The sequence below is a fragment of the Bactrocera oleae genome, chromosome 2, assembly GCF_042242935.1.
Source record: "Bactrocera oleae isolate idBacOlea1 chromosome 2, idBacOlea1, whole genome shotgun sequence".
Classification (NCBI taxonomy): Eukaryota; Metazoa; Arthropoda; class Insecta; order Diptera; family Tephritidae; genus Bactrocera; species Bactrocera oleae.
In genome coordinates, this window is record NC_091536.1 from 46,010,941 (window position 1) to 46,038,780 (window position 27,840).

General features: G+C 35.9%; 1 protein-coding gene and 2 long non-coding RNA genes across 3 annotated transcripts in view; all 3 read right to left on the bottom strand.

The window, feature by feature from the left end:
- Nucleotides 1-7,493: 7,493 nt before the first annotated feature.
- On the bottom strand, nt 7,494-8,222 carry LOC118681895 (uncharacterized). The gene is made up of 2 exons (XR_004977633.2): nt 8,051-8,222; nt 7,494-7,749 (listed from the first exon to the last, which is right to left on the bottom strand). It is a non-coding gene; the product is annotated as an uncharacterized lncRNA (long non-coding RNA).
- Nucleotides 8,223-8,954: 732 nt separating this feature from the next.
- The window catches only part of LOC106623067 (uncharacterized), an 87,160-nt gene continuing 68,274 nt past the window's right edge, over nt 8,955-27,840 (bottom strand). Inside the window, exon 4 of the mRNA XM_036368432.2 lies at nt 8,955-9,774. Within this exon, the coding sequence (XP_036224325.2) occupies nt 9,062-9,774 (713 nt within the window). The 3' untranslated portion in view covers nt 8,955-9,061. The remainder of the gene's footprint in view (nt 9,775-27,840) is intronic.
- On the bottom strand, nt 19,085-20,458 carry LOC118681894 (uncharacterized). Its single transcript, XR_004977632.2, has 2 exons — nt 19,489-20,458; nt 19,085-19,414 (listed from the first exon to the last, which is right to left on the bottom strand). It is a non-coding gene; the product is annotated as an uncharacterized lncRNA (long non-coding RNA).

A 27,840-nucleotide genomic window follows, 5' to 3' on the forward strand; every position in this document is an offset into this window, starting at 1 on the left:
GGTGAAAGACCTAGGATTTGCTCAACCGAATTAAATCAAATCCGGTGCATAACAGTCTTCTCATATTTCGATGTTATAGTGCGAAAATGAGTGAAATCGGACTAAAACCAAGCCTTTTCCATATAAGCATTTTAAATTCCATCTGATTCTTTCACTTTTCACTATGCAAATCAAGCAACAATGATTGTATCGGGGTAAAACTTTGCGTGAATAATACGTTTAAATAATGCCACCTTCTGACCAAAAATTGTCGAAATCGAACCAAAACTGTGCAAGCCCCTGGGTACTGGATATGTGGATCCCATTGCCTATAATTGACTTTTTACCGTAAATATCGGTCAGTATGTAAGATATATAACTGAAATTGATATAATAAAATATCTAAATGAAACTCTTCATAATAGAATAGAATCTTGATATTATCAAAATAACCGTTCTCCTATTGCAACTTTTCGTGCGCTTTTGCCATTTTATGATCGTAATAATCGTCCACCTGAGCTCGCTGTTCCTCGAATTGTTGAAAATTTCGAGCGTACCTTTTCTTTACATAATGTTCAAATGCCAATAAGACAAAGAACCGCTCTAAGTAAGGAACATATTACTGCCGTTCAGGTAAATGTTGGTGAAGTTCGTAATTTGTCGATTCCAAGACGTTCTCAAGAATTGGGACTGTCTCAAACCACAACTTGGCGGATTTTGAGAATGGATTTGGGCTTGCATCCATATAAAATTGTTCTAACTCAAGAACTGGAGACAGTGGACCACCGTAAACGTCGTGAATTCGCTGATTTTGCCTTGGAACAACTTGAAAACTATAACGATTTTTTTAAGAAAATCCTCTTCTCCGATGAGGCTCACTTTCATCTGAGTGGTGCGGTAAATAAACAAAAATGTCGATTTTGGTGCGAAGAAAATTCACAAATTATTCATGAACAACCATGGTATGGTAAAATCGTCAGTCCGTACTTCTTTCCAAATGAAGCTGGTTACACAGTTATTGTCAATGGAGAGCGGTATACAAGTAGATCGATGACAACCAACTTTTTATGGCCGCAATTGGAAGAGGTTGATATTGACAACATCTGGTTCCAACAAGACGGGGCTATGTGCCACACAGCACGTGCAACAACCGAATTATTGCGAAAAATGCTTTGAGATTCGATAATTTCAAGAAATTGTGACATTGAATGGCCTTCAAGAAGTTGTGATTTAACCCCATTAGACTACTTCTTGTGGGGTTATTTGAACTCATTGGTCTTTAGCAATAAACCAGACTTTCTTTAAGCTTTAGAAGTGAATATTGAATGTGCTTTTCATGACAGATGACTTGATTTAATGGAAAAAGTACTCGAGAATTGGGTTCATCGAATTCGTTCCTTGAAAAGAAGTCGTGGAGGCCATTTAAATAATGTTATAATCAGAACTTAATTGTATCGATAGTACTTCATATTAAATAGAAATTTTCTTAACAATTGGTGTTGTTTTTCTTTTAAATCATATTACTCTTATTGAAAAACCGTATACGATCATCCCCTAATTTTTAATCGCGATTATTGTATTATTCTGTTTCATCCACAAATCTGCAATATGGCAATCGAATATAATATTGAACTATAATTTGTATACTCCTGCGACATGATGCTACAAAATATAATAATTTTGTTCATCTAATTTTTGTTAATATCACCTAAAACGAGTTAGATATAAAGTTACAATATATATATTGTAAATGATCAGGATGACAAGATGAGTTGAAATCCGTTTAACTGTTTGTCTGTCGGTCCGTCGTGGGCGTAATCGGACTACTGCCATGCTCACAAAACGCCAATAATCGAAATAAATAAAATTTGCCATAACTAAGCCGCACATTAAGATGCAAAACTGCATTTGGTACAGCGCATCGTATTAACCCTGAAGTGGTCGCTCGGATTACATATGTAGTCCACTTATATAAAATTGCAAATTACTCAATAAAGGAGCGGCGCAATTTTTTTAAGGTACACAGAGCTCTCAGTAAGTTAGTTAACACTTGTATTATCTTAGTGAAATCCACTACGTTCCTCAAAATTTTGATTCCACCAAGAAATTGGTCTACGAACTACCTCTATTCCTATATACTACATTGAATGATTATCTTATTCTAACACATATTTGCCGAATATGGCGGTGAATGTGTTATTAAAAATACCTGAGCAATGTCAAAAGTTAATGCTATCAACTCAACCATTTATCTGACTTTAAACAATTTAGCATGCTTAAAATGATTGATATTTTAATGAAATAAATGGAAAAGTATTGCTAAAAACTATGTGGCTTAGCGCTGAATATGAATAGGATTTGCTTAGACCTTGTTCTAAATCTCACATCACTCTTGTAAAAATTACGATCTACTGGTTGACGTTGTGCACATCAAGTCAGTATAATAATTTAGCCTTTTCGGTTGTGTTTATGTCACATACTCGCATATCTCATTTCAGGATGAGTTTAATATAATTTTAGCTGACGCGAAATAAAATATAGCATAGAAATTGAGTGAGAGTATGACCTACTTATAACGAGTGATCCAAGTATAATTACTTTTTTAATAGCCTTTTTTGACAGATTGTGTCAAAAATTATTTGTCAATTCATCATGGAAAGACGTTTACAAATCGTTCAACTTTATTACGAAAATTCGCGTACTATTCGCAACACTATCACCCATCTGGACATCATCCATCAAAATTTATTATTGGATAATATTCGACTGAATAGACCACGTCCAGCAAGCAGTGAAGAAAATATAGCGGCCGTAGCTGAGGGTGTTCACGAAGACCATGGAGAGTCGATTGGGCACCGTTCGTTGCAACTCGGTCTGACGTATGGAACGACTTGGTGCATTTTACGTCGAGATCTTAAATCTAAAACATACAAAATGCAGCTTGTGCAAGAACTGAAGCCGCTCGACTTTCCCAAGCGACATCGCTTCACTCTATGGCCTCTTGAAAAGTTTCAGGAAGATGGGACGTTTTCGAGCCACATTTTTGTCAGCGCTGAGACCCATTTCTGGCTCAATGGGTGTGTAAACAATCAATTCAATAATACCAAATCACTTAATAAGCATTATTTGTAAATTCATTGAAAGATTAATAAACTATGAACTTTCGTTTTAAGAAATATTTTTCAATAAAATCAGTCTGATTTCCATATTCGCTCTTAATCAAATAATTTGTCTTTTATTTAAAAAACCGTTTGTCGCGACGCAAAACTTAGTCCTCATGTCATTCGCCAGTCGAAATGCTCCAACGAGTCATCGGAAATTGGACTCATCTGAAAGAGATAATATTCAAAAAGTAAATCCGTCTGACTGTCTGTCTGTCCATCCGCGCAAACTGGAACTTGAGTAAAAATTAGGATATCTTGATGAAACTTTGTATACATGGTCCTTGGCATCATTTAACGTTTGGTATTGTATATGTGCCTTACCGTCATTAAACCAACATCGCCATACTTACAGTGGGACTAATTTGAAAAACCAAAAATTTATATTTATGTTACAGTTTTTATACTCTCGCAACTTCTTGCTACAGAGTATAATAAGTTTGTTCATCTAACAGTTGTTTGTATCACCTAAAACTAATCGAGTTAGATATAGGGTTATAGGTATATATATAAATGATCAGGATGAAGAGACAAGTTGAAATTCGTCTGTCTGTCCGTCCGTCTGTCCAAGTTGTAACTTGAGTAACAAATGAGATATCTTAATGAAACTTGGTACACATGTTTCTTGGTACCGTAAGACGGTTGGTATTGCAGATGGGCGTCATCTTACCACTGCCACGGCCACAAAACGCCATTAATCAAAAATAAATGAATTACCATAACTAAGCTCCACAACAAGATACAAGACTCTTATTTGGTATACAGCATCACATTAGGGAGGCTCATCTGCAGTTTAATTTTATTTATTAAGTGGGCGTGATCCCGCCTCCTAATAAGTTTAATGTGCATATCTCCTATAACACTGAAGCTATAATAACAAAATTCACTGGGAACAAATGTTTTTAGCATTTCTATCGACGGTGTGAAATCGGGTGACAACCCCTCCCACTCCCCATATAACGGTACTGTTAAAAACTACTAAACTACTAAAAGCGCGATAAATCAAGCACTAAACAAGCCAGAGACATTAAATTTTATCTCTGGGATGGTATAAGATGATTTTATAGGAACCATATCTTGGGATCTGCTTGACCGATTTCAACCAAATTCGGTACATAATATTCTTCTCATATTTCTTTGTTATAGTACGAAAATAAGCGAAATCGGATTACAACTACGCCTATTTCCCATATAACGTCATTTTAAATTCCATCTGATTTTTTCACTTTCCAGTATGCAAATCAAGCAACAATGATTATATCGGCGTAAAACTTTGCGTGAATAATACGTTAAAAGTATGCCACCTTATGACCAAAAATTATCTAAATTGAATTAAAACTGTGCAAGCCCCTGTGGACCCCAGTGCCTATAGTTGACTTTTTAACGAAAATATCGGTCAACATAGAACAAGGCGGCAAGATCTACAAAGAAATCTAAAACGAGTATACCATTTGACTTTGCGAGAGTATAAAATGTTTGGTTACATCCGAACTTCGTCCTTCCTTACTAGTTTTTTTTTTTTGTTTTTTTAAACAATTATCTGATATATATCTATTAAGAGAACTAATTTGAAAATGCATTCGATATCTAATAAACAAACGTTTAGTTTTGTCATTGCATTCTAGCTTCTTTCAAATGTTTTTGGATATAATTATGTGATAATAAAACCATTTATATTATATACATATATAATATATATTTGCAATATGCATAATGGTTCTGCGTATCACCAAAAACTAATCGATATAGATATAGGGTTATATTTACATAAATGATCAGGATGACGTGACGAGTTGAAATCCCAATGTCCGTGCAAGCTATAACTTGAAAGGCGTAGCCCTGCTTCCTAATAAGTTAAATGTATATATCTCCAAAACCATTCAAGCTATTTCACCCAAAATTGCACAGCCTAAATATTTTTGTCCCTTCCTTCGACAGTGTGCAAATGGATGAAATCAGATGATAACCCCGCCCACTCCCTATATAACGGTTTTATTAAAAACTACTAAAAGTGTGATAAATCAATAAGTACATGTGTCGGAGACATTAAACTTTACATCCAAAATGGCACAAGAGGGTTTTAAAGGTATCGTTGTTAAAATTGGACGATGGGCGTGGCACCGCCCAAATTTAGGAGAAATCATATACTTATATCCGGAATTACTTGATCAATTTCAACAAAATTTGGTACATAAAATTATTTTAACAATCCTATCTCACAATGAGGAAATGAGCGTCTAAAACCACGCCTATTTCCTATCTAGCACAATTTAAAATTAAATATGATTCTTTCACTTTCCAGTATAAAAATCAAGTAGCAGAGAATATTTTAGGCCAAGGCTTTGCACAAATAGTGCTTTTAAGATACACCATCTCAAGTCTAAAATTTATCACAATCGGACCATAACTGTTCAAGCCCCAGTTACGGAATATAGGGACCCCAGTGGCTGGTGCTAACTTTTTACCTGAAATAACGGTCAGTCTGTGAGATATATTATAGCAATTCAGAGAGATTCTCTTTCTAATAATAGTATGCCTGCCAAAAATCGATTGAATCGAGTCAATACTTTGCGTAGCTCCCATATATCTTATGAACATATTTTCAAACTTCCTTATTAATTCCTACCACATATAACGGCAAATATATAATCTATTTCAATAAAATGAAGTGGATGTATTTTCCTTATAATGCTTCATCTTTGCGCCTAAAATGAGTAAAATTGGGCGAAAACTTGCTGTAGCCTCATATAACAAATTACAGAATTTTCAAACATATTTTATATTGATAAAATTCCTTGAAAATATGATTTCAAGTATACCTCAGCAATGTCAAAATCCTAATGGTATTTTCTTTGCTTTGATCATTGCAAGTTGCAAGAGTATAAAATGTGCGGTTCAACCCCAACTTAGTGCTTCCTTACTTGTTTTAAGTATTTTTCCACATTGGGACATCACCAACATTTGACTACAGAGTATAATAGTTTTGTTCACCTAATGTATGTTTGTATCAACTAAAAATAATCGAGGTAGATATGGGGTATGTATATATAAATGACCAGGATGATGAGACGAGTTGAAATCCGAGTGACTGTCTGTCTGTCCGTCCGTGCAAGCGATAACTTGAGTAAAAATCGGATATCTGAATGAAACTTGGTACACGTATTCCTTGGCAAAAAATTGAAGACTAGTTCATAGGTGGGCGTAATCGGACCACTGCTACGACCACAAATCGCCATTAATCGAAAACTTATAAATTATCATAACTAAGCGGCAAATTAAGATACAAAACCGTAATTTGGTACAAGAAGTCGCAATAATGAGGTTTTTTGGTTTTAAAAATGTTTAATAGTGAGAGTGGCCCCGCCCTTTAATTTAATGTTTAATGTATATAAAAGTAGGTATCGCCGAAACTATTCAAGCTTTATCATTCAAGTTTGTACAGGACGTATCATTCCGACACCTCTTGCGACAGCATGAAAATATGTGAAATCGGATTATAACCACGACCACTATCCATATAACGGTTTTGTTAAAATCTCTTAAAACTGCGATAAATCAATAACTAAATGTGTCAGAGACATTTAATTTTACATCCGAGATGACACAAAAGAGCTTTATAAGAGCAGGTTTCAAAATTGGACAATGAGCGTGGCACCGGCCACATTTAGGTGAAATCACATATCTCCAAACCTACTCCCAGATATCAGAAATGTGGTCCCAAGAGCCTATGGCAGACCTTTTGCCGAAAAAATCGGTCAATCTGTGATATATACCATATAATTGAAATGCGAGTATAATGTTTTTTTTGATAATAAAATACCCATGTGGCAAAAAAGGATTGACTAGGATGAATACCTCCCTTAGCCCGAACTTCCTGTTGACTTTATACCACACGTATCGGCCAATGTGCTAGTTATTTTAATGAAATTAAGAAAGCGTGTTTTTCTAATAACAGTGCATCTTTGTGCTAGAAAGGGATAAAATGGCCGAAAACTTGCCTTAGCTCCCATATAAATGACAATCACGTTTTTGAAACGTCCTGCTGCCTTTACTCTATATATATGTTTACATTTAGATATTCATAAAATTGTTTGAAAATAAGTTCTCAAGTATACCTCAGTCAAAAATTAATGCAATCAGCGCTTCCATTTCTATGCCCCCCATTATTTTAGTATAATTTTCACTGACGGGAAGTAAAATATACACCCGAACTTACTTGTTGGTTACAAGAATCCGACCTCGCTTACGTGATTAACCTATGTATACTTCCGGGTATTTTTTCAAATTCAACCACTTCAGTTTTTATTTTATTATAAATGTATCCCACCAAAGGCATATCCCAATTATACATACCTATAAGAGGTAACCGTGTCAACATTGCCACAATCGGTTAAAACCGCTACGTTGTGACTCTAAAGATACGAACGAAGGCGATGTTTAAATTCCTGTTGGTTTAAATGGTCATGAAAACCACATTTTTTTCCTATGTTTCCAAAAAGTGGTCAAGTATGCTTTGATTTAGGCGATAAGTCAATATGTACCATACATTGAATTATTATTTTAAGGTCGGCATATAGGAGTTGATGGCAGTTATTTCATTGAATAATACCTAAATTAATGAAAATTTCATTACGAACTCGAACTTATTTTTATTATGTAAATTACCAAAACTTAAATAAATACTACATAATCATGCACTTTAAAATGATTGAGTTCTGACTAACCTCTGCGTCGCAAAAGATAACCCAAAACATTTTTAATCCAATCTTTTGGGAAATCTCAAGAAATGTGTATTTGAATCGAATAACAAACATATGTATGTACATGTAAATATGAAGCAAATTAAATAATTAAGCGAAATTTATAAATATTAATTTTTTTCGTAACAATTACTAATTCATATCACTCACATGAATTTTGACCACATTTTTGTGCACAATTACCGACTGCACACTTCAAGTCTAACACTTTTGAAACACACTTGATATAATTGAAAAAATGTGTAAAAATCGATTTTGATACACGTTTTTTTTAAACAATGCACGACCGCTGCGAATTTACCACTTTTCTAACGGATTTGATTTATTGAGTCAATCATTAGAAATGGCATCAGTCATTAAAGTTGCTATGTATAATATACTTTTCTTTGAAAATTCAAATTTTATGACAAATTGAAATAATCTTGAAGTCATAAAAAGTTTTTTAAACGCAAAACCATTTCACAACATCTTTGATATAAATTTTCATCAATTGCTAACCGGAACATGAACATTTAATTGCCTTTTTAATTAATATTTATGCTATTTCAAGAATAAAATAACACAAATATATTTAATAGACTATGGCAACCAACCTATTTGAACCAACTTCGTCATCATATGACATATGATTTCAAAGTTGTCGTAACCTTGTATTCTATGAACGTTGGGGCGCTAACCTGGTCTGGAGCAAGTATTTAACTTTGTTGATTTGTGAATTACTATGGAACCTAATCTTAACTTTAGTCTTTATATTAATATCATGGTTTTGCAAGCTAAAGGTGCTGCTAGTTTTGGAATAGGGCTTTAAGGTATGGAATCATAGTTACCAAAGTCATTCTGATAAGTTAGAGTTCGCTCGAAAACAAATTTTACTTTTAACTTTAGGACATATCCGATGAGATCCTAGGATAAGTCTTCCGCCATACACTAGTTATTTAAAGCTTCCATATTAGTCGTTTCTTGAAAGATAATAATAAATTTAATTAGAAAATGAGTTAGAGTTTGAAAATTAATTGACATATTTCTGTGTATTCATCAGATAGGTTTGCTTGGATTAAGGAATTAACTCAAGTGATATATTATTTAATTATATACTAGTATTTATTAAACGTAATTTTTAATAATTTTGTTACCACAGATAGGCTTTTGCATTTGTATGTTTTATATATTAATTTCTCTTATCATATCTTCCAAATGCTTCTCTTCTTTGTTAATGAGTGGTAACCATTCTTCGGAAGGAATAACCAACGGTTGATGTTTAAAATGGACTGATTCTGTTGTGATTTTATTGTAACATTTCTTTGCAGATGTATTATCTTCAATTATGTCTAGCAATTTATTAATTTCTTGTAAAAGTTTGTCAATAGAAAGTAAAAACAATTCGAAATCATATTCAATATAATAACTGTTATTACCGTGGGGAATACTAGTTTCTTTGGGTAAGGAAATAATACTCCGCTGTGACTGATTTGACTGAATAGCATACGGCTCAAATTTTTTCGAGTTGTTATCATCAGCCAAATCCCCATATTCAAAATTCCATGATAAAAGAGTTGGTTGTTGAAGACTTGGTCTAAAGCCTTTTTTTCGTAATTTCTTAATATCAATTTCAATATTAGGAACGCTTCTTGACTGTCCAGAATCGAATGAGTTATCAGATTTATAATGCAATTTCTTATCTCGTTTCGCGAAATATTCACTAACTGCATTTTTTTCTACACCATTTATGTCCTCTAAATGCTTCATATTTTCGTAATTAGCCAAATATGTATTCAAAAAGATATCTCCAGGAATCCTTGGAAGTAGGGTTTGAGTAGCTGCATTGGAAACTCTCACATAGTCAGTCATTTGGGCAACGGAATATGTTAAAATAACTGAAATAAAAAAAGTAAAAACCAAAATTCAATCCAAGTAACACAAATCTCTATATTCATCATATATACATATATGTGCAACCAAAAGTAACGATATGAGAACCTTATGTATTTGTAATATTTTTACAGGTACCGTTATTTTTTTCTACTATTATTTGAGTAGAGTCAAAATGTACTTTTGGTAAGCGAATTTATTTTATGCGGTTGTAGTTTTTTTAGAAAAACTGGTAAATAAACCAACATTTAAATATTTTCAGCTTCAGGCAGTGAAATATTGGCAAGAGAACAAAATTCCACGCGTAATAGGCAATATTAAAAAAAAAGTAAAGACGATATGAGGTCATCTGATGCCATCTCAGAGATAATATTTAATGTCCCTGGCGTGTTCAGTGCTTGATTTATCGCGCTTTTAGTAGTTTTTAACAGTACATTTTTTAAAAAACTTTTAAACTGCAGGTGTCGTTTCCCAATGTGATCCTATACACCAAATAACAGTCTTGTCTCTTATTTTGGAGCTTGAGTTAGGTTAGGTTAGGTTAAGAGGTCGATCCCAAAAAGGATCGATCCGTCGACCAGCGTCTGCTGAGTGCACGCGAGGTCCAGTGATACAAAGCTAGAACGCAAGACGTTAAAGGAGATCCAACTCGATACCATTCCGATTTGAGCGAGGCAAGGGTGCCCCCCGAGTTGAGCAAGTAGTAAATACTGTTCAACATAGAACAAGGCGGCAAGATCACCAAATTCGCTCTGAAGAGCAAATAAGAAATACTCGAGATCATAGATCTCGTCGAGAAAATCCCAAGGTACGTTATGATGAACAAAGTAGGAACATTAGGGATCATAGAGAACTTCGCGCAAGAAATCCTAAGTATAGGACTTTAGAGCGACTTCTTGATCAAATGCAAAAGGAACATGCAAGAAAAAATATTGAAATAAGGAGAGAGGAGCGTGATAGAGAGGAAGAAATTTTCAGAGAGTGAATCAGAGACGTCTTAGACAAGGCCAAGTTCGCCTTTGTAGAGATAACCCACTCAATAGGCAAATTGAAAACCAAAGGCAGTCCCAACGAATCCGATTAATGGGAGAAAATAATGTTATAGAAACTGATAATAGTCGCAATTTAACAGATTACAAAAACATTTATTTCCAAAATATAAATAAGGGCCCTACTGAAATATGTATTTGCTGCGGCGGCTTATGGATTTCACACCAAGTTCGCAAATTAAATTTCGAAACTATTGCGCAAGGTCACCCGAATGCTGCATCCGCCTTCTTTTTAATACAAAAATTTCCTTCAGAAGATGGAAATTACAATTTTTGTGCTACTTGCAAAAATGCGGTTGTTAAAAAGAACGTTCCAAAAATAAGTTTAGCTAACGGTCTAGACTTTTATGAAATACCGGATTGTTTGAAAGGTTTAACCCCAATTGAAGAATGTCTCATAATGCCTAGATTGCCTTTTATGACAATCCGTCCGTTAGGATATCAAGGTCAGAGTTTGCTCAAAGGTGCTGTTGTTAATATACCAATTTCTGTTAACAATATTGTGACATCTCTCCCAAGGTCCTTTGATGAGGCTCATGTTATACAAATTCACTTAAGAAGGCGTTTGGAATACAATGATGATTACATGATCGATACCATAGGGCATATCACTCATTGAAACTCGAGTAGTTAATTTCGAAGAAGTTCCCGATGATGCCATACATTTATTTTGGTCCAATGAAGAGACAAATAATTTCAATGGCCTTAAGTTCAGTCGAATCCCAACTGAAGCTATCCTTTCAACTGCGAAAGACTCAATTAAAGGAATTGGTATAAGTGAAAATGATAATATTTTGGAAAGAGTTAAACCGTTAAAAGTTCTGAAACGCAGGGACTGCCCTATGAATTGATACTATAAACATCCGCCAAATATATGATTACAGTGAATATAAACCCGTGTGATGGCTTGGTTAATGGGGCAACTGAACAACTTATGCAAATTGATTTCCATTGTTCTTTTCCAACAATTCTGTGAATTAAATTTTTGGAACCTTCTGTTGGTTTGATAGCACGATCAAAAAAGGATCATCCTTTAGAAAGTTCTTGGACACCAATTGAAAAAGTTCTAAAATCTTTTCAATATAAAAAAAATTAACAAATTTCAATTGAAAGAAATCAGTTTCCAGTTGTTCAGGCTGAAGGAATAACTATTCACAAAAGTCAGGGTACCCCATATAATAAAGTTGTAGTTCATGCTCGACCCAGAATGCCTAGAGCTTCAATATATGTCGCTTGTAGTCGAGCTACTTCTGCAGAAGGTCTATTCATCAGAGGAAATATTATTCCTCCTAACAAATTTTCTGAATCGGATCCCGTATTTAGGGAACTGAGGGAATTGAACACAAATAAAGCTTTGACAACAAGTTTCAGTTTTATTATTTCCCGAACATCAGGACATCAAATTTTATTCCATAATGTTCAGAGTCTTCACGCTCACATTAATGACATAAAAAGCGACTGTTTGATGCTATCTTCAGATATTTTATGTTTTGTAGAAACTTGGAGTTATCCTTGCGAAAGTTTCGATATACCAGGATTTACTCCAATTAACGAGCTAAGGATAGATAGCACGGAAACAACCAACAGAAATAAACGTGACATTATAATATATGCAAAGCATAGTATTGCTTCCTCTATAGAATCAAAGGCTGTAAAGAAAATTTATTCAGTCTGCAAAGTTTTAGAAACGGCTTTGTTTAAATGTTTCTATATTAATATTCTGGTTCTATATAGAAATTCAGCTTTCTCTGTCAGACATTTAATTGTAGAACTTCAGGAAGTCCTTACTTCTGAGTTAGGCAATCAAAATGTGCTAATTGTTGGAGATTTTAACATTTGTTTAATGTCTACAGGGACTGCAATAAGAAATCTGCTCCAAGAAAAAAACTTTAGTTCCCCGCTAGGTGTAGAATATTCAACTACACCTGCCGGTACACAAATTGATTGGGCATTTTTAAACATGGATCCTTCCCGTGTTAATGCAATTACTTTTGAGACAGTACACAGCTATCATGACAGTATTTGTGTCTCTATTTCGAACTAAAGTTTTCAGACTTAGTGCAATAGTTCTTAATTTTTTTTCCAAATATATATTAAGAAATGGTATAGAAATTTTGACAGTAGTTTGTAAGACAATTTTAAGAAAAATATGTAACTAATCTTATTAAGAAAATCTAAATTATATGTATAATTTGTTATTATATATGACATTATTGTATAATATATGATAGAAATTAAACAATAATATAATATAATAATATAATTTTAAAAGTTGTTATTATTTATTATTTTTAGGCTAAACATGTATAAAAATATCGATATAATAAACAAAAAATGTTATTCATTGTCCAAAAACGATTTCTATTCATACTTCTCAATACAGTTGAGTTGTTGTTGAGTTGTAATGCATTCTATATAAAATCAATTATAAGCGTATACGAAAAACACAAGAACGATTTCTCATAATTTCACTGTGAATGTAAATATAAAAACTAAGGAAACAGTTCTAACTTCTAATTATAATATTAAAATATATAAAGAAATCTCAAACGAGTATACCATTTAACTTTGCGAGAGTATAAAATGTTCGGTTACATCCGAACTTAGCTCTTCCTTACTTGTTTTTTATTAATTATTATTTTAAATTAATTCTTACTTGAAATGTATTAAACAAGAATATACGAGTCTGCAAAATGCGGCTACAAAAACCAAATTTGTTCTGGACAATTCCTTTAAAAACCCCTCCCGACAGTATGGAAATGGATGAAATCGGATTATAACCCAGCCCTCTCCCCATATAACGATTTTGTTAAAAAGTTAAGTCTTAAGTGCAATAAATCAAAAATTTAATACGCCAGAGACATAAAATTTTACAGCCAGGATGATACAAGAGGGCTTTATATGAGCCGAAGTCAAAATTGTATAATGGGGGTGGCACCGCCTGCATTAAGGTGAAATTACATATCTTCGGACCTACTGACGATTTTATGCTACATTGTGAAAATGGGCGCTATCGGACTACAACCACGCTTACTTCTCATATAGCACATTTTAAATTCCATATGATTCTTTCCAGTGCACAAATTACGAACCTATGAGTCTATTCAGATAAAACTTTGCACAAATAGTACCACTAAGATATACCATCGAGAGTCAGCAGTGCGTATGGCTGACTCTTTGCCGAAAATATCGGCCAACATGTGAGACATATAATAGAAATTCGGGGAGAATGTTTCTTTGAGGATAAAATACCATTGTGTTAAAAATAGGTTGCATCGCCTCAATACTTCCCTTAGCCCCCATATACCGAATATAAAGATTTTGAAACTTCCAGTTGACTTTACAGCACATATATCGGCCAATGTGGGAACTATTTAAATGAAATTGAGAGAGCCTATTTTCCTAAGAGTGTAAATGGATAAAATCGGATAAAATTTTTTGAAACATTCGGCTGACTTTACTTCATATATACGTTTATATTTATCAGCGCTTCCGTTTCCGTTAATGGATTAGGCTCCATATACATGAATTGGTCTTGGTCTAAATCCCATATGCCTAATCTAATGAATTCCGATCCTTTGCTTGACTTTTGCACATCAAATATTAAATTTAATCTCTTCGATTGAGTTTATATCGCATACATATATCTTATTTAGGGATGATTGTAGTACAACTTTCGCTGACGGGAAGTAAAATATAGTAAAAAAACTGAGCCTATGACCTCCAGAATTAGTTAATATGATACCAAATTTGATTGTAATCCATTCACGATTTCGTCAATAAATGAAGTTGTACCCTTTCCCAACACCTGAAGGTAATTAGCCGGCTTTCCAAGTCTCAAGTATAAAACGTTCGGTTACACCCGAATTGTTTTATATACTTATGTATATGCAATATACATATGCATATCTTTCATCGTATAAAAATTAGATACTCTTTTTAATAAACATGTTCACATTCAGGAATTCAAATCATGATATTATATTATCACTTATCAACAAATATATAAGTACAAGTGTGCGCACTGCTCTATTCCTACATATGGTATATATGTATATATATGCGTACACATAAAAGTATGTCAGCCAATAGCAAAAAAATCAAACACTATCATACAAAAACAGAAATTGTCTCAAATAGCAGGAGCAGAAGGATACCAGCAGTGGTGGAAGCTTTGACAATCGACAAGAAGGCGCCTGGACTTGATGACATTCCAAACAAAGCACTTAAAGTCGCAATAAAAAATAACAAGAAGGTCTTCGTTGAACGTTATTATTGGTGCCTCAAATTATACATATTTCGCATAATCATACAGAAAGTGGCAGTTCTGCTGGCCATATTATTTCCAATGATGCCTAATTAGCTCTCTCTAATGTATTTGCATACAAAAAAGGACAAGATTTGCGTTAATTAAAATATTTTTTAATTAAATATAGTGTACACTACACACATTTTTTGGATCAGACCAAATATCTGTTGTGAAAGTTATGTATTCTATAGTTGACAGTTTAGTTTTAAAAATTTCGCTAAATTTAAAAAAAAAATTTAAGTGGCATTTTGGAATAGACATTGACGAGAAATATTCGGACACAAGTAACAAAATTATACCTATATGGTCCACTGCCTCGTTTCAAAAAGCACTTCATGTTAGCTGTAGTTGATGAACTCGTTGCAATAGAGGCGCAGAAGCTAGCGATTGATGAAATCATCAAAAGAATGGGCGCATTAGAAAATGTTAGTTTAACATATTCTTGATCCACAATTCAAAAGAATGCATTTCAGAAATACTTTAGCCTTTGCAAATGCTGAAGGAAAAATAAAGAATTTAATTAAAAAGATTAAATAAAATTTTGTTTTTACAAAGCATCGAAAAAAGATATTGAGATTTATAAACTTGATATTAATTTAATTAATTTCGCTGTACATAAAACCTACCTAACATATTACTTTCTGGAAAGACATAAACTTACTGAACACCATTTACAAGATACCAGCCATCCCAATATACAAGTAATATAGGCTCACGTGTGTCGATCGCACTCCGAGAGTCGAACCGGCTTGATTTCGTCCCACCAATCGAACATCTAATATGTATAAGGCATATAAATTGATTGTGATGTTAGATGTCCCTGTTTGGGATGTTTTTTTTGGCACTAATGACAAATATTTTTTCTTATTCGCATTCTTTCTATAAGATTAAAAAATGAGATAGCAAGTTTTATTGGTTCGGGAATTTCGAAATTGATAACAAAAGTAATATCCCGTGTGTTAGGGCTTGAAGAAAAAATATATAATTGTGTTGAAATTTCTGGGGAAAGAGGTTAGTTGGCAGGGTACATAAGTATTTGTGTAATTTTGTAAATTTGTATTTATCTATTTTTTTCCTTTTTTAGCATAATTATCCGCGTAGATGCATGATATAACCTATAAAACTGTGCTTATTAAATTTTTAAATGAATTTGTTTATATTTTGTTTTATGTAGCTATTACAGTTTTTATTTTGTTTTGGATTATATATACTCGTATAATATTATATACAGGGTGGCTCACGAATCGTGCTACAAAAACAAACCGTAATAACTTTTTTTCTGTGTCAGTAATCGAATTAGTTTTTTTGTTATAATATAATATAAATTTTTTTTTAAATGAATGCTTGGGGTACCGAAAGACGGTTTTGGATAAAGCAGCGGTATAATGCTTTGCACTCCGTCATTTCCGTCCAAAAGGAATTCAGACGAGATTTTGGCGGTATTATGGTTGGTAAACATGTTTGTTCTAAATCTGGAAGTATCGCAAGAAGACCGTACCATCGAAATCCGTATGTTGGAGTTCAAGAAACAATCGCGGCTGTTACATCGTCAATTCAGGCAAATCCAAAAATTTTCAACTCGCAACTTACCGGCGTAACTTGGAATTAGCAGACGGTCATTACAACAGATAATTCATGATGACTTAAACCTTTTTCCGTAGAAAGTTCAAATAACAAGCCGGTTAAACCCTCTAGATTTGCTTATTCGTATGGAATTTTGCCTAAAAATTATTGAAATGGGCGAAGAAGACAATAATTTGATAAATTGCCTGTTTATGTCTGATGGCGCCCATTTTGAACGGAATGTAAATGAGCAAACTTGCCGTATATCAAGTGAATCAAATCCAAAAAAAAAATCTACGAGACAGAATTTCACCTAGATGCGCCGAAGACGTAACCCTTTAAATAGCGTTTGGTTCCAGCAAGATGGAGCAACTGCACACATAGCCAGACCGGTTATTGAGAAGCATATCGCATCCGCATATACAAGTATCATCTTTTTCTGTGGTAATCGCAAAAATGGATAAAAGCGGTTCAATACTATCCCTATATCTCATATACCAAATATAAGATTGTCAAACTGCTGCTTGACTTTATACCGTATATATCGGCCAATATGTAAGATATCGTAACAAAAGTAACTGAACGGATAATATTGGATATACTATAGTTTAATGCCGAAACTAAAGCGAAACGCTTACATGATAAAATTTGGTACCTTTAAATTTTTTATTTTCTTTTTTGAGCAGTTTTATTTCCTGTTTAAAATTTACAATATCTTTGGTTTTGTTAATAATGTTGAATAAAAAGGGTTTATTTGCAGTTCTGGGATATCTTCAACGTCTTTTACGCAAAAAGAAAATAATACTTTATTAATCTCCGATTGTATGTGATGAGATGCTGTTATACGGTCGGTGGTACATCCGTCTCTTATTGTGATAATGTCTTAACTAGAAATTTTCATTCGCATTCGTTAATTCTGTATAAAAATATATATCACTGTTTTGCTATATAATTCGTAAAGCCAATGATTTTGAGAATATAAATTTAGGCAAATAGGGATGTCATGTACCGAATTTGGTTGGAATCGGTTAAGCCGACCCGAATATATGGGTTTCCACTTAAAAGTAGGCGGTGCCACGCCTACTGTCTAATTTTGAAAGCAGTTCCTATAAAGTCATCTCATACCATCCCTTTAATAACTCTGGCGTGTTTAGTGCTTGGTTTATTGCGCTTTTAGTAGTTCTTAACAGTACCGTTATATGGGGAGTGGGCGGGGTTGTCACCCGATTTCATCCATTTTCACTCTTTCGATAGAGGTTTGCACTCAGTGAACTTTGTTATTATTATTTAGCGGTTTAGGTTTAATTTTAAACTGCAGATACGCCTCCCTTATTAGATCCTGTTTACCAAATAACAGTTTTGTATATTTTTGTGGAGCTTAGTTACGAAAATTTATTTGATTTAGATTATTGGCGTTTTGTGGGCGTGGCAGTGGTCCGATTATGCCCATCAGCAATACCAACCGTCTTATAGCACCAAGAAACATGTGTACCAAGTTTCATAAAGATGTTTCAATTTTTACTCAAGTCACAGCTTGCACAAACGAACGGACCGAGGACCGTTACTCGAATTTCAACTCGTCTCTTCATCCTGATCATTTGTATATATTTAACGCTATATCTAACTCGATTAGTTTTAGGTGATGCAAACAACGGTTAGGTGAACAAAACTATTATACTCTGTAGCAACAGACGTAATCGAAAGACTGAAGCTATATTAACAAAATTCACTAGAAGCAAATGTTTTTAGCACTTCTATTGACGGTGTGAAAATAGTTGAAATCGGGTGGCAACTCCGCCCACTCCCCATATAACGGTACTGTTAAAAACTACTAAAAGCGCGATAAATCCAGCACTAAACACGCCAGAGACATTAAATTTTATCTCTAAGATGGTATAAGATGACTTTATAGGAACCGCGTTCAAAATTAGACAGTGGGCGTGGCACAGCCCACTTTTAGGTGAAAACCCATATCTTGAGATCTGCTTAACCGATTTCAACCAAATTCGGTGCATAACGTTCTTTTCATGTTTCTATGTCATAGTGCGAGAATGGGCGAAATCGGATTACAACCACGCTTACTTCCCATGTAACACCATTTTCAATTCTATCTGATTCTTTCACTTTCCACTATGCAAATCAGGTAACAATGATTATATCGGGGTAAAACTTTGCGTGAATAATGCAATTAAAGTATGCCACCTTGCAGCCAAAAATTGTCTAAATCGAACCAAAACTGTTCAAACCCATAAGTACTAAATATATGGACCCCATTGCCAATAGTTGACCTTCTACCGAAAATATCAGTCAATCCACAAAGAAATCTCAAACGAGTATACCATTTGACTTTGCGAGAGTATAAAATGTTCGGTTACATCCGAACTTAGCCCTTCCTTACTTGTTAATTTCTGACTTTATTACCAATTATATGTAAGACAATTTATCTTCTTACTCGTTTTACAAATCGCCAAATATAAGTCACACTTATTAATTTGGTTAAACTAGAATATTTTGATATTACCTTATCGAAGAAATTAGATTATTTTGGTGTCGTAACATACAATGAATCGATTTTAAAACTCTTCTGTGCTAGCCATTGATGTTCTTCTTCTTGTAACCATTTGGGACCTCTCTACTATACAAGATCGTGATCTACCAGTTTGTTTGCGAATACCTTCCTGGATGCTACATCGGCTGGATTGTAATTTGTTTCAACGTGTTGCCCTATCGCAGTGTAATCAAACAATTTAATCTCTTCTAATCTGTCTTTACTTAAGCAATTATTTATCCATACTAACGTTATAGATGAATTGCTTCAAGCAAATATTTTAACATCTCTGTTGATAACTGTTTTTATCCGTTGTAGTAATTTAACAAGTAGGTGAGCTGCGCATAGTTCCCGGCCTGGCCAGGTCTTCTTATTTTTAATTGGATTTACTTTGGTTTTACCAGCAACTAATGTTATAACCGATCCAACTTTAGCATATACTACTGCTGCGTAAGCTTTCTCTGAAGCATCTGCGAATCCAGGTAGATCAAATCCTTCTTAAATATACCTTCTCCTCATTAACGGTGATTCGATCCGACTTATTGAAGTTCAGATCAGCTATGGTATAGTTTTTCCATTGTTCTATATCCCATTTAAACGTGATGTCTGGCGCACTCGCCAATTTTGGAAAAATTAGTGCGTCGACATTATTTGGTATACTTCGTCGCTTAGGAATCGGAATCTCGGCTTATTTACTTTACATTTGCAAACTCCCAATATATTTATTACATCATCGAATATAAAAATTGAGTCCGCTTTGGCTTCAGTGGGCTTGATAACATCAACGTTTTCACTAAATGTATAAAGATTTATTCCTTTTATCGGATCAATAAGCCTTTTTAAATAGATATATTTCGGCTGATATAATGATTTTGAATAAATGCCTTGTAGTTCAGTTACTTCTGTTCTCTTTGGTAGATTTAAATATTTAAGCTTTTTTTGGCAAATAGTTGTCTTTTGTGATCCTTAACCGATTAGAGCTCGCAATGTCACGTACTATCCATTTTCTGCCCTGAGCTGGTGCAAAGAGAATTGCCGTTTCCGAGTTTTTCGTCATCATTGTGGAGGATTTTTCGGCGATATTTTCTTAATTTGCTATTTTTAGAATTATAATGCAGTCAATTATGATAATTTCTTTCACACTTATTGCGTTTTTTTTATTATGACAATTGCCTTCATATACGTGATCAAGCAATGCATAGCTTGTTGCTTATTATGAATCTCCTACGATTCATCGTAGTCAATGTCTGGAACTTTCGGCATTAAAAAATGGTATGCCCAGGAACTTTGCAGAGTACACAAGTGGTTAGTGTAACTGTATAAAATGTAGGTATTCGTTGTGGCTGCTTTTGATTGTTCCATTGAACTTTTCTATCTCGTATGGCTGGTGGTTGTTGAATTAATCTACCAGCGTCTTCACCTTAAGATGCCTTCAGTCGGAACATCTTTTCTACTTCAGCAAAGTGCTTCGAATTTCACCAAATCTTAGAAGGTGACCATTGTTTTATCTCTTTATAAAATATGGGAATTTTAATTTGCAGCAGTTTTATATTAGAAGACACTGATTGTATTGCAGTGTTCTTCTTTAAATTTTTCAGGATGATTATATTTTACACGAAGTTCCTCCAATTGTTTCTCCAATAAGTTTTTAATATTGACTTTTAAAATGCTTCTCAAGATGTTCAAACTGTATTTGGAGCTTAGTTCTGAGCTCTTTCATTTCGTTGACAGAATCCAATGCATTTTGTTGAATTTCTGCTAATGTCACTTTGAGTTTTTGTGCTCGACGTTGAAATCTTTCTGCGTTGGAAGCAGTATCTGATGGTTCGAACTGACTAATTTGCGTGGATCCAGTAAGACACTTGCTGCTTACTGCTAAAGAGACTTCGGCAACATTTAAATTTTTAATCTGAATGGAATTTTCCATTATTTGCACCTGCTCATAATATTTTTTATCAAATTTTATGCGGACTTTTTTTAGCCATCATATTGTTGTGATTCCCTTTGAATTCTGTCATAATAGTCTAAATATTATATGTTCAATATAGGACGCCTTTTAACACTTTTATTTCTTTTCGATTTTCGCTTAAATTTTCATGCGCAGTATGTATGTATACATATTTATATACATACAAGGTGCGTTCCAGAGTAAACAGGACTTTCAAAAAAAAGACAGAACAAATGGTTTTATCAGCAAAATCAATTAATTTTTTTGAAAATAGTCTCCTTCTGCTTTAATGCAGCTTTTTGTACGGTCCAAAAGCATGCCGAACGAATGTTTTAGCTCGTTGCCCGGTATGGCGGCCAGTATGCCGGTGCAAGCCTTTTGAATAGACTCCACGTCTGCATAACGCTTTCCTTACATCGGCAAATGCATTTTTCCGAAAAGATAGCAGTCGCACGGTGCCATATCAGGTGAATGCGGGGAGTGGTTGATTGTTAAAATGTGATTTTTGGTCAAATAATCGGCCACAAGCGTAGATTGATGGGACGGCACATTATCGTGTAACAAACGCCAACTTCCATCCAAACGCTTCAAAACTCCGAGGTAGAATACCACATTAACATTTTGGCCGGGTGGAACAAATTCTTTGTGGATAATACCCTTGGAATCATAAAAACAAATCAGCATTGTCTTCACTTTTGACTTCTACAGGCGCGATTTTTCGGGTTTCGGCTCATCGTCATTTATGTCCTCACGACCATTTTGAAAACGTTGAAGCCACTCGTGCTCTCTGCTACGGGATAGGCAATCATCGCCATAAACTTGTTTCATCAATTGAAACGTTTCGGTTAAAGTTTTACCAATTTTAAAACAAAATTTAATGTTGGCTTTTTGTTCGAAGCTCATTTTCGCACCGATGACAAAAACATACTGACACTTAAAACGCAATAACTTCACTTCCAATAGATGAAATGTCATGAAATTTTTACTAAAAGTCGATAAAGGATAGCAGATTCTAACGCACTAGACGAAATATAGATGGCGCCACTAGAGTTTTCTTTGTTACTTTTTTACTGTTTACTTTGGAACGCACCTTGTATACGATACTATTCGATGAATTACTTACGATCCACGCGAAATCATCTATTTCAATAAAGTCAAATAAATAAACTATAAGAACGGCTATCAAATGTACGTTTCTTGCTTAGCAATTCAATTAATTAAGAATTAAAAAAATGTGAAACTCGGTGTCAACCCACCGACATCTTTTACGAAGTTTACACGACTTGACCCTCATTTCGGGACATGTTCACAGCTCTTTTTATCTACAAGTATAGCCTAAAAATAATTAATGTTAAGAAATATTTCGCCTTACGCAGAAAACCCGAGACGAAGTAAGAGAAATAATTAAAAACACATCTAACAAACGATGATTGGAAAAATTGGGCTACCAATATGACAATAAAAGAATGCAAGTAAATACTCAACTACAAGTATATACTCTTTTCAACTTATTCTAGGCGTCTCAAGAGAAGAGCTGAGCGATAGAAAGCTTACAACGAACGACTAATAATGTCTTAATAACTGCGTGAACTGCATGACCAAATACTAGAGTCGTTAGTGTCACAAAAAACACAATAGTCAAGTTTTGTAGGGTTTCAAATTCAAACGTATCGAAAGCAGCTTTGAAATCAACAAGAAGATGGTGCTTGTCTATCTGTTATTATCTAGTCGATGGTTGATTTACCAGATTTTGCTGATGGGCGTCAGTCTTTCAAAGAGTACGTCCAATAAGACTTTATACGCGATGTTAAGAAGGGTGATCCCGCAGTAGTTGGCAAATTGCGGAATCACCCTTGTAGATAGAGTAGAGAGCACTTAGGTTCTAGTCGTTGAACATGCGTTCCTCCGAACAGATTCAGTAGAGGAGTTGATGTATGTGCAGTACCAGCTCTTCGCCGTCGTGTTTGACTAACTCAGCCGATAGGCCTGCGGCTTTGTTGTTTTTAAGCTGAGCAATGGCTATTCGAACTTCGTGTTGGTCGACTGGTGGTACGACAACGTTGTAGTCAATGACTGTGGATTCGGGTTCTAATTCCATCCTATCAATAGCACTGCTGTCACCGTTCAGCCAGTTTGAGAAGTGTTTCCTCCATATCCTTAGTATGCTCCGGACATCTGTCACCATATTGCTTTAAAGCAGATAGTCGCAGAATACGTGAGTACGAGGAGCTTGAGATGCTGGCCGACAGGAACATGGTCCAAGACTTCTATCAGAAAATCTCCCGCCTAACTAAAGGCTTTAATGCCTTGTTCATGCAATTATTTCTACCTTTCTCTTCTTCTGTTTGAAAACGCCTCTCTTTCCTTCTCCTCTCACGATATCGCACCTTAACTAGATTTGGAGTTGGTGGTAATGGCCAATGATCTGTTGTTTCAGCGGTAATCTAGTCCCCACTTAGGTGGTAAGGTTCACGTTCGTTATCATCGAAATGATCTAACTTAAACCAGGAAACGTGCTGTTTTGACGAGCTAGGACCATAGAAAAAGGGGTGTCAGATGAGTGAACCCCAATTCGTTGACCATGCAAAAAGGTGGGTAGAGTCATGCGGGGACTATTGCACGGTGAACATATATTTGGTATGTTGGGGTCTATTCTGGATAAGTAGGAGTTTAATCTGTTATAGTTTCCAGAACGAAGTTGCGCTAGGGTTCCTCTAGATTCTTCTGGCAACTCGAGCTCTTCGTCTGGAATGGGTGGTCGTTTGACTCCAAGTACGCCATTCAGTGAGAGGGAGTCGGTTCTGCGAAAACATCCCAGCAGAAACTGCTCGGAGAGGAGTTCATCATGTTCTTGAACCGGAACCATGCGTGCCTCACTGTGTAAATGTTCAACCAATTTATTTAACATTTGTCGAATTTCCAAGTTGAGATCCCTTGCTTGGGGATCACAGGAATCGGTATAGCGTAAGTTGTCGCGATCTTTTGCTAAAACAGCTGCATCGGGATGAAGCAAGTGGCGATACAGTGCGGGGATCTCGGTAAACTCTGTGAAGCCGACCCAGCTAGCTATTTTGAAATTAACAAAGGTAAGGTTGTCCACAGAAATAAAGTCGGGAGGTTCCTCGGTCAAAATAATTATGAGCAGATGGTCTAATGCGAGGGTTAGCATATGTCGTCAGGTTGTGCTATTTATCAGACCACTGCTAGCGATGATAATATCTGGCGAGCTAATACAAGTACCCATAATTCTGTCGAACCGTCTATTCCTTCCGCCTCCCTACAATCGTTTGACAGGCAGGAGTACCAAAGATCGTGGTGCCCCTTAAAGTCGCCTAGTATCAAATTTTTTTCACGAATTAGCGGGTGATATGCTGTTGGGCAAATGTAGCTGGAGGGATGTGTATATTAAATTTTTCGAGCTCGACCTTGCCTGACCAGATAGCTATGCCCTGACCTTCCAGGTTAGTATCCCTACGAGCGACGTCGCCATCGATGAGACGATATAGCACTGTGTTGTGCAGTATGAACGCTAGGCCTCCACTATTATCTCGCTGACGATCCTTACGTATAACGTTGAAACCTGCACAACTCTGATGATCTGAGTGGCTGTTTTACCTAATTTTAAGCGATGTTGACTCCACGCATCGTTCACATGTGTGATCCGGAGACAAGTTCTTTACATGGCAGCTGTAGTAGATATCACATAACTCTCATTTACTACACCCATGGGCCGTCCATCGTATTTCCTCAATGGCGATGATTTACTTGTCTAGAACATCCTTCAGCTGGGCAGAAGCATCTTCTTTATAGAGGGTTCTGATAGTCCTAGCTCTATACCTGTAAATGATAGTCCGTTGTTCGTTTGCGGGGATCGGCATCAAAAAGAGGGTCATCATGCTATGCCGTCCCTGGCGTAATGGTCAGCGATATTTCACACAAATACTCATTAATTCATGATCGGAAGCCTCTTTTTTATCTCAAAACCTTCTACAAATATATATATATTTTGGATATACCCTTTATAGCATAAGTGGCTTGACTAAACAATGTGGTGGAATCGAGGTTCCTTCATCCTTAAACACAAATTACAATCAACACAAGCATGACCTGAATAACCTATCCGAAAATTTACCCTCACACCCAAAGCTGTGCCTTAAGAATCTTGGATTCACTCTAGCAGACACTCAATTCTACACACCGATGCCCATGGACATACTAATTGGTAGTGATATCCATCCAAATATTATAAGCTATGGAATAAAACGAAATATTCTAGGCTCACTCCTAGCCCAAGAAATAGATCTCGAATGGGTTTTGTTCGGCCCCACAACCCAGCCCTCCCGAAATTCCTTCATACCATCATGATACCCTGAACAGGGTCTATTAAATTTGCCACGAAGTTAGTAACACCCTCGTCACCTGGAAAAGTTTGAGGTGAAATCGAACCTCAAGCACCTTATTTTTATTCTTCTTTGCGACTCTGTCTCAGCGAAGTGGTGTGGTGCCATGGTCCGTCTAATACCGTATACGAGCTCACCGAGGGGTACCTGAACGTGGTATCTAGCCAGGCGAATAGAAGCGGCCTAGCCGTCAATCCAAGTAAAACCGAAATTGTTTTATTTACTAGGAGGTGTAAGATCCCAAATGTGCCTCTTCCTTCCTTCCGGGGTTCACTTCTTCAACCTGTTGATAAAATGAAATACCTAGGGCTTATCCTCGATAGAAAACTTTCCTGGAGGCCAAACGTTGAGAAGAGAGTCAAGAAGGCATCGGTCGCCTCATACTGCTGCAGGGGAGCTATAGGGAAAAGGTGGGGACTCTCACCAAAGGTTCTGTTCTGGCTCTACGAAACCGTAGTCAAGCCAATACTGTTCTATGGTGTGTTCGTCTGGTGGAAGGCGCTCGAAAAGACTACCCTGGCTAAAAAACTTGAGCGAGTCCAAAGAGCGGCGCTCATCGGAATCTCCTCCTCCTCTTGAAGAGGTCCGAACAAGGACACGCCACAATTCTCTCCTCCTTCAGCTACATTCCTGAAAATTTGCATCACTGCGTCACTGAGGCCACTCCTAGCGGCTCCTTCTCTGCTCATATTCCAACGAGGGACATGTGGATAGGAAGAAGCCGCTGGAGAAGAGGCGCGGTGAGCTTTTTCAAGGATGGATCGAGGCTAGGAGGGAAGGTTGGAGGGGGGGTTTTCTAAAAGGAGCTCTCCATCAATCTTAGCTTCAGGCTACCGGACCACTGTAGTGTTTTTCAGGCGGAAGTGGCTGCTATCAATGTGGCGGTTGAAGTACTGCTGCGTAGTGCAGCCTCGTTTGTAGAAGTGAGCATCCACTCCGATAGTAGGGCGGCAATACTAGCTTTGAGCGCGCAAACCGTGCAATCAAAACTAGTCAAGGAGTGTCTGTCCTCACTAGAGATAGCATCTGCTATGCGATGCTAGTTGCCAAAGTTGCATGGAGGAGGGCGAGGTGGAATCATCCCGGCACTTTCTTCTCCAATGTCCGGCTTTCGCTAGGCTGAGATTGAAATATCTCGGCAATCACACTTTTGGCGGACCTGAATACTTAGCCGAAATGGATATTGGCCGTCTTAACAAGTTTGTTGTAAGCACAAAGCATTTCGTCGACTTGTAAGGGTCTTTTGATCCAGATTATAGGAGTTTTGTAGGTATCACAACGGACCGGCGTCTTAAGCTGTCCAAGTGGGATTCTTCTTTGGGTCGACCTCCTAACCTAACCTAACCTAGTAACACCCAAAAGAAAAAGTCGGTGGCCCGTGGTAACGTGCTGAGTCGATTTGGCCAGGTCCGTCTATATGTCTGTATATACGCGAACTAGTCCCTCAGTTTTTATGTATCGAAATTTAGTCAACGTCCTTTTTTTTTAACCACCGATATCGTACCACTATAACATAGAGCTGCCCTAAAATCGGATCATTAAAAGCAAGTTCTTGTACGGAAAACTCTTTTATTTCATAATATATCTTCATGAAGTTTGGCACAAATCATTGTCCAAAGTATCGGTAAAATATCCGGAAAAACTTTTTAGACCGGGCCACTTGGAATACAGCTGCCATAAAAACTAAGCGATCAAAATCAAGTTCTTGTATGCAAACTATTTTATTTGTTAAGGGTATTCAAGCTTCATGGCAACTGAAGTTGTGGATTTTTCTTCTTTTATATATAATAAAATGTACTTTGAATATTGACTCACCGGCTTTTGGGAGGTGAAGGGGATCCCAAAACAAAATTTAAATATCAGGCAAAATTTGTCTCGTAATTGAGATAGTATATATATAATATTGAAACTCGGGCAAATGAAGGAAATTGAGTATGACCGTTTTGATAAAACGACCCAGTATTATTTACACACCATGTCGTTATTAAACTTGACCGTATAACTACGAAATCGCAGGAAATGTACAGGAAACCCATGCATTAGCAGCCAAAATTCTTCGCCAGAAAATATATGTAGACATCCTAGCAATGGCCTACGACCTAACCACTATAAAAGCTGAACGAGATGGTTATCCCGCCAGGTGTCTCCCGATGTTACTTCTCAACCAGCAAACATCATGGAATAGGGATGAAAAGAAATCGGCATCCTACTTGTATTTCTCAATTTCTATATAGTTTCACACCAGTTTATGCAT